The 7,500-nt window shown below is 42.2% G+C and overlaps 1 protein-coding gene across 5 annotated transcripts in view; it reads right to left on the reverse strand.

The window, feature by feature from the left end:
• LOC133618410 (receptor-type tyrosine-protein phosphatase S-like) overlaps positions 1-7,500 on the reverse strand; it is a 425,684-nt gene that overhangs the window by 85,682 nt on the left and 332,502 nt on the right. For all 5 annotated transcript variants that reach the window (XR_012050994.1, XM_061978745.2, XM_061978743.2 and 2 more), the window contains 2 exons: positions 5,918-6,136; positions 5,401-5,558 (listed from right to left, as the gene is read on the reverse strand). Coding sequence is in view for 4 of the 5 variants with exons in the window: in XM_061978745.2 (XP_061834729.1) it covers positions 5,401-5,558; positions 5,918-6,136 (377 nt within the window). In the remaining variant the exon portion in view is untranslated. The remainder of the gene's footprint in view (positions 1-5,400; positions 5,559-5,917; positions 6,137-7,500) is intronic.

A 7,500-nucleotide genomic window follows, 5' to 3' on the forward strand; every position in this document is an offset into this window, starting at 1 on the left:
CCATTTCTCACCACATTACTACATATGGCTCCTTTAAAAGTAATTACACACGTATATATCCCACCTGGGCAAATAAATGTTTAAGATGTAAAGTGTAGCTGCCATTATGACGTGCAGTCATGTTTACTGCACTTTTGCATGATATACTAATTACTATGGTCATCTAGTTAGTTACTATGGCCAACTAATTAGTTACTAAGTGTTTCCAGAGCCTAGTATGCGGATGTCAGGAACATCCAGCCATAGAATTAAAATAAACATATTTGAAATAATTAATTTTATATTATCATAATAATTCATTTAAAATGACCATATTTAATTATTAAAATAATTGCTCGTTTATCAACAACTTTAGCATTTTATTCATTACATTTTGAAACTCTCAGAAGCCAAGTTATGTTATATTCCTTAATATTTATTTATGCAAGTTTGAAGTATCAATTATCCAAACACAGTTTTGTTTGCATATTTTCAGGATGCATATATATATATATATATATATATATATATATATATATATATATATATATATATATATACACATACAGGTAAAAGCCAGTAAATTAGAATATTTTGAAAAACTTGATTTATTTCAGTAATTGCATTCAAAAGGTGTAACTTGTACATTATATTTATTCATTGCACACAGACTGATGCATTCAAATGTTTATTTCATTTAATTTTGATGATTTGAAGTGGCAACAAATGAAAATCCAAAATTCCGTGTGTCACAAAATTAGAATATTACTTAAGGCTAATACAAAAAAGGGATTTTTAGAAATGTTGGCCAACTGAAAAGTATGAAAATGAAAAATATGAGCATGTACAATACTCAATACTTGGTTGGAGCTCCTTTTGCCTCAATTACTGCGTTAATGCGGCGTGGCATGGAGTCGATGAGTTTCTGGCACTGCTCAGGTGTTATGAGAGCCCAGGTTGCTCTGATAGTGGCCTTCAACTCTTCTGCGTTTTTGGGTCTGGCATTCTGCATCTTCCTTTTCACAATACCCCACAGATTTTCTATGGGGCTAAGGTCAGGGGAGTTGGCGGGCCAATTTAGAACAGAAATAACATGGTCCGTAAACCAGGCACGGGTAGATTTTGCGCTGTGTGCAGGCGCCAAGTCCTGTTGGAACTTGAAATCTCCATCTCCATAGAGCAGGTCAGCAGCAGGAAGCATGAAGTGCTCTAAAACTTGCTGGTAGACGGCTGCGTTGACCCTGGATCTCAGGAAACAGAGTGGACCGACACCAGCAGATGACATGGCACCCCAAACCATCACTGATGGTGGAAACTTTACACTAGACTTCAGGCAACGTGGATCCTGTGCCTCTCCTGTCTTCCTCCAGACTCTGGGACCTCGATTTCCAAAGGAAATGCAAAATTTGCATGGTTGGGTGATGGTTTGGGGTGCCATGTCATCTGCTGGTGTCGGTCCACTCTGTTTCCTGAGATCCAGGGTCAACGCAGCCGTCTACCAGCAAGTTTTAGAGCACTTCATGCTTCCTGCTGCTGACCTGCTCTATGGAGATGGAGATTTCAAGTTCCAACAGGACTTGGCGCCTGCACACAGCGCAAAATCTACCCGTGCCTGGTTTACGGACCATGGTATTTCTGTTCTAAATTGGCCCGCCAACTCCCCTGACCTTAGCCCCATAGAAAATCTGTGGGGTATTGTGAAAAGGAAGATGCAGAATGCCAGACCCAAAAACGCAGAAGAGTTGAAGGCCACTATCAGAGCAACCTGGGCTCTCATAACACCTGAGCAGTGCCAGAAGCTCATGGACTCCATGCCACGCCGCATTAACGCAGTAATTGAGGCAAAAGGAGCTCCAACCAAGTATTGAGTATTGTACATGCTCATATTTTTCATTTTCATACTTTTCAGTTGGCCAACATTTCTAAAAATCCCTTTTTTGTATTAGCCTTAAGTAATATTCTAATTTTGTGACACACGGAATTTTGGATTTTCATTTGTTGCCACTTCAAATCATCAAAATTAAATGAAATAAACATTTGAATGCATCAGTCTGTGTGCAATGAATAAATATAATGTACAAGTTACACCTTTTGAATGCAATTACTGAAATAAATCAAGTTTTTCAAAATATTCTAATTTACTGGCTTTTACCTGTATACTTCCCCCCTCTTAACCACGCCCCCAACCACGCCCCGCCCCCGACCACGCCCCCCACCCCCCACCTCCCGAAATCGGAGCTCTCAAGGTTGGCAAGTATGCCCAGGACACGTTGGGAAGACTATGTCTCCCGGCTGAACCTGGGAACGCCTCGGGATCCCCCCGGGAAGAGCTGGACCAAGTGGCTGGGGAGAGGAAAAGTCTGGGCTTCCCTGCTTAGGCTGCTGCCCCCGCGACCCGACCTCGGATAAGCGGAAGAAGATGGATGGATGGATATATCTTTTTTTTTACCCTTCGCGTTCATATTTTGCTGTTGTTTGTTGCATTTTTGTTGATTGTAAAATATGTGGATGGAGAGAGGGTGTGACGTTTAATTGAATTGAATTTAATTTTTTTTGAGGGAACTCTCCTGAAGAAATCAATAAAGTACTATCTATCTCTCTATCTAATATGTTGTCAATATTCAGTGTTTTATCCGTCATAGTTAATATTGTAAATTCTTTATTTTCATGTACATTCTGTGTGTTTCATTCAGTAAAAAAATTCCGTTTTTTAAGGCGGTCTGTTATAACGTTTTTTAGCATTCAATCAGACATTATTGTGAGGTTTTGGATTAGTGTTCCTAGAAATAGATATACCAGCCCCCAGTCACATTTTTTTCAAAATAATTGCCCAGGCCTGGTACAGCTTGAACTTGGGAAAGACCCTACACTCTTAGAAATAAGGGTTCTAAAAGGGTTCTTCTACAAGGGCTGAGGTTCTAACTGGAACCATTTGCTTCTGAAAAACCCTTTCCCGAAAAAAAGGGTTTTTCAAGGGTTCTTGGTAACGCTAATGGTTCTAGTAAGAACCATTTTGATCCAGAGAACCCTTTAAAACCCCTTTTCTGAATAATTGGTTTTAAAAGGGTTCTCACTAACACTAAGGGTTCCAGTAAGAACTATTTTGATCCAGAGAACCGTTTTTGGAAGAAAGAGTTCTTCAGGGATGCATGGGTAAGATCCTGTGTCACCAGGGACATACTTCCTGATAACATTTGCCAATAATGGTGCCTATCTTTAAATAAATGTTTTTCTCATTCAAATGTTTTGAATGTTTGTTCAATGTCAACATGATAAATGACCACAAAATAATATGAACTATGTAGAATACAATATGGTTCTTTATAGAACCCTCAGAAGACAAGACGGTTATCGGTGAAAACCTTTGAAAAGGGATGTTTTTAGAACCCCCTGTGTCAGGTCTAGATGAAACCCTTGAAACATGAAAGAGTTTTTTGTGGAACTCCCTGTGTGGGTTCTAGATGAAACCTTTGAAACATGAAAGGGTTCTTTGTGGAACTCCCTGTGTGAGTTCTAGATGAAACCCTTGAAACATGAAAGAGTTCTTTGTGGAACTCCCTGTGTGAGTTCTAGATGAAACCCTTGAAACATGAAAGGGTTCTTAGTGGAACTCCCTGCATGGGTTCTAGATGAAACCCTTGACAAACGAAAGGGTTCTTAGTGGAACTCCCTGTGTGGGTTCTAGATGAAACCCTTGAAATACGAAAGGGTTCTTAGTGGAACTCCCTGCGTGGGTTCTAGATGAAAGTCTTGAAATACAAAAGGGTTCTTAGTGGAACTCCCTGTGTGGGTTCTAGATGAAACCCTTGAAATACGAAAGGGTTCTTAGTGGAACTCCCTGCGTGGGTTCTAGAAGAAAGTCTTGAAATACAAAAGGGTTCTTAGTGGAACTCCCTGTGTGGGTTCTAGATGAAACCCTTGAAATACGAAAGGGTTCTTAGTGGAATTCCCTGCGTGGGTTCTAGAAGAAAGTCTTGAAATACAAAAGGGTTCTTAGTGGAACTCCCTGTGTGGGTTCTAGATGAAACCCTTGAAATACGAAAGGGTTCTTAGTGGAACTCCCTGTGTCAGATCTAGATGAAACCCTTGAAACATGAAAGAGTTCTTTGTGGAACTCCCTGTGTCAGATCTAGATGAAACCCTTGAAACATGAAAGGGTTCTTAGTGGAACTCCCTGCATGGGTTCTAGATGAAACCCTTGACAAACGAAAGGGTTATTAGTGGAACTCCCTGTGTGGGTTCTAGATGAAACCCTTGAAATACGAAAGGGTTCTTAGTGGAACTCCCTGCGTGGGTTCTAGATGAAAGTCTTGAAATACAAAAGGGTTCTTAGTGGAACTCCCTGTGTGGGTTCTAGATGAAACCCTTGAAACATGAAAGGGTTCTTAGTGGAACTCCCTGCATGGGTTCTAGATGAAACCCTTGACAAACGAAAGGGTTCTTAGTGGAACTCCCTGTGTGGGTTCTAGATGAAACCCTTGAAATACGAAAGGGTTCTTAGTGGAACTCCCTGCGTGGGTTCTAGATGAAACCCTTGAAATACGAAAGGGTTCTTAGTGGAACTCCCTGTGTCAGATCTAGATGAAACCCTTGAAACATGAAATAGTTCTTTGTGGAACTCCCTGTGTGAGTTCTAGATGAAACCCTTGAAACATGAAAGAGTTCTTAGTGGAACTCCCTGCATGGGTTCTAGATGAAACCCTTGACAAACGAAAGGGTTCTTAGTGGAACTCCCTGTGTGGGTTCTAGATGAAACCCTTGAAATACGAAAGGGTTCTTAGTGGAACTCCCTGCGTGGGTTCTAGATGAAAGTCTTGAAATACAAAAGGGTTCTTAGTGGAACTCCCTGTGTGAGTTCTAGATGAAACCCTTGAAACATGAAAGGGTTCTTAGTGGAACTCCCTGCATGGGTTCTAGATGAAACCCTTGACAAACGAAAGGGTTCTTAGTGGAACTCCCTGTGTGGGTTCTAGATGAAACCCTTGAAATACGAAAGGGTTCTTAGTGGAAATCCCTGTGTGGGTTCTAGATGAAACCCTTGAAATAAGAAAGGGTTCTTAGTGGAACTCCCTGCGTGGGTTCTAGAAGAAAGTCTTGAAATAAAAAAGGGTTCTTAGTGGAACTCCCTGTGTGGGTTCTAGATGAAACCCTTGAAATACGAAAGGGTTCTTAGTGGAACTCCCTGCGTGGGTTCTTTGTAGAACCTCTCATGGGGGATTCTGGGTGGAACCTTACACACACAGTTCTAGGTAGAACCCTCCAAAAGGGTTCCAGGTGGAACCTTTATAAAAAGGTTCTACCAAAAAGGGTTCTCCTATGAGGACGAGCCGAAGAACCATATATGGTTCTACTTAGCACTTTTATTTCTAAGAGTGTAGAGCTCCCAGACTACATCCCCAAGTCTGAGGGTTCATTATTTACTTCTTGTAGAGCAGAATGGCGATGACGATGCAGATGATGAAGACCACCGCCAGCACGGGTCCGACCACCCAGATGAGACCGTCGCCTGCGTCCAGGGGCTGGGGGTCTGAATCCGGGGCGATGACTGGGTCAGTGTAGGGGCTGGCCACGTACATCTTCTGCAAACAGATGTAAAAAAAACAATCCCTAAACAAAGTCCTGTATATTTTAGTGCTTAGTGACTAGAACATGTGTGCAGCTTAAACCTGGTCATTGATGGCGTCGATGCAACCATAATCTATGCTGCAATAAAGAAAGGGAATCTAATGAAGTGGTTTTACAAGCTCACATGGGCTTTAGGAGCGCAGCCCGGGGCTAAAATACACCTCGCCAGAATAAAAGTCTTGGAGCAGAACATTTATGTCCTTTCCAATTCAATTGCTCACATCGAGCGGTCGCCAATCAATCTTTATTAGCGCCCGTTGATGGAAACACATGAAGGGTTAGTGCCCGTATTGATCACGAAGGCCTGTCATACCCCGGTGGTGGAGTTGAGTTCCGCCAGGATGAAGAAGACGTATTCCTGCCCGGGCTCCAGGGCGCGGTTCTCAAAGCCGCCGTAGTCCAGCTGGTCCCCCAGGGTGAAGAAGGCTGGCAGGGTGGCGGGTGTGAAGCGGGCCGTGATGTAAGCGCGGCGCAGGTCCATCTGCTTCTGCTGGCGGGAGTCCCTCTGCTTTTGACTGATGTCTTTTAACAGCTGCGACACGGGCCGGAAGGAGAAGAGCAGAGAAATCATGCATCCCGACATTGACGACCGATAATGTGTTCAGAATAGGCTTGTACCTAGAGATGTCCGATAATATCGGACTGCCGATATTATCGACTGATAAATGCTTTAAAATGTAATATCGGAAATTATCGGAATCGGTTTCAAAATGATCACTATCGGTTTGAAAAAGTAAAATGTATGACTAAAACGGACGTAGGGAGAAGTACAGAGCGCCAATAAACCTTAAAGGCACTTTACCATTTCGGGTAGAACATAACACAACATAAACACGACAGAACAAATACCCAGAATCCCTCGCAGCACTAACTCTTCCAGGAAGCTACAATATACACCCCCGCCCAATCATATAATATCTACGGCTTTTCACACACACAAGTGAATGCAATTCATACTTGGTCAACAGCCATACAGGTCACACTGAGGGTGGCCGTATAAACAACTTTAACACTGTTACAAATATGCGCCGCACTGTGAACCCACACCAAACAGGAATGACAAACACATTTCGGGAGAACATAACACAACATAAACACAACAGAACAATTACCCAGAATCCCTTGCAGCACTAACTCTTCCGGGAAGCTACAATATACACCCCCGCCCAATCATATAATATCTACGGCTTTTCACACACACAATTGAATGCAAGTCATACTTGGTCAACAGCCATACAGGTCACACTGAGGGTGGCCGTATAAACAACTTTAACACTGTCACAAATATGGGCCGCACTGTGAACCCACACCAAACAAGAATGACAAACCCATTTCGGGAGAACATAACACAACATAAACACAACAGAACAAATACCCAGAATCCCTCGCAGCACTAACTCTTCCGGGAAGCTACAACATACACCCCCGCCCAATCATATAGTATCTACGGCTTTTCACACACACAAGTGAATGCAATTCATACTTGGTCAACAGTAACATGTATCTACATGTTATATATCTACATGTTATATATCTACATGTTATATATCTACATGTTATGTATCTACATGTTATATATCTACATGTTATGTATCTACATGTTATATATCTACACACAGCGGCATGCAGATGAAAGAACGGTACCGGTACTTTTCAAAGGCAGTATAGTACCAATTTCAATCAATTAGTATCGCAGTACTTTTATAGTACCGTATACCACACACAACCCTAATGTAGTGGAGTGTGGGTGTTAGTAGTGGAGTGTGGGTGTTAGTAGTGGAGTGTGGGTGTTAGTAGTGGAGTGTGGGTGTTAGTAGTGGAGTGTGGGTGTTAGTAGTGGAGTGTGGGTGTTAGTAGTGGAGTGTGGGTGTTAGTAGTGGAGTGTGGGTGTTAGTA

The sequence above is a fragment of the Nerophis lumbriciformis genome, linkage group LG19 (assembly GCF_033978685.3).
Source record: "Nerophis lumbriciformis linkage group LG19, RoL_Nlum_v2.1, whole genome shotgun sequence".
Classification (NCBI taxonomy): Eukaryota; Metazoa; Chordata; class Actinopteri; order Syngnathiformes; family Syngnathidae; genus Nerophis; species Nerophis lumbriciformis.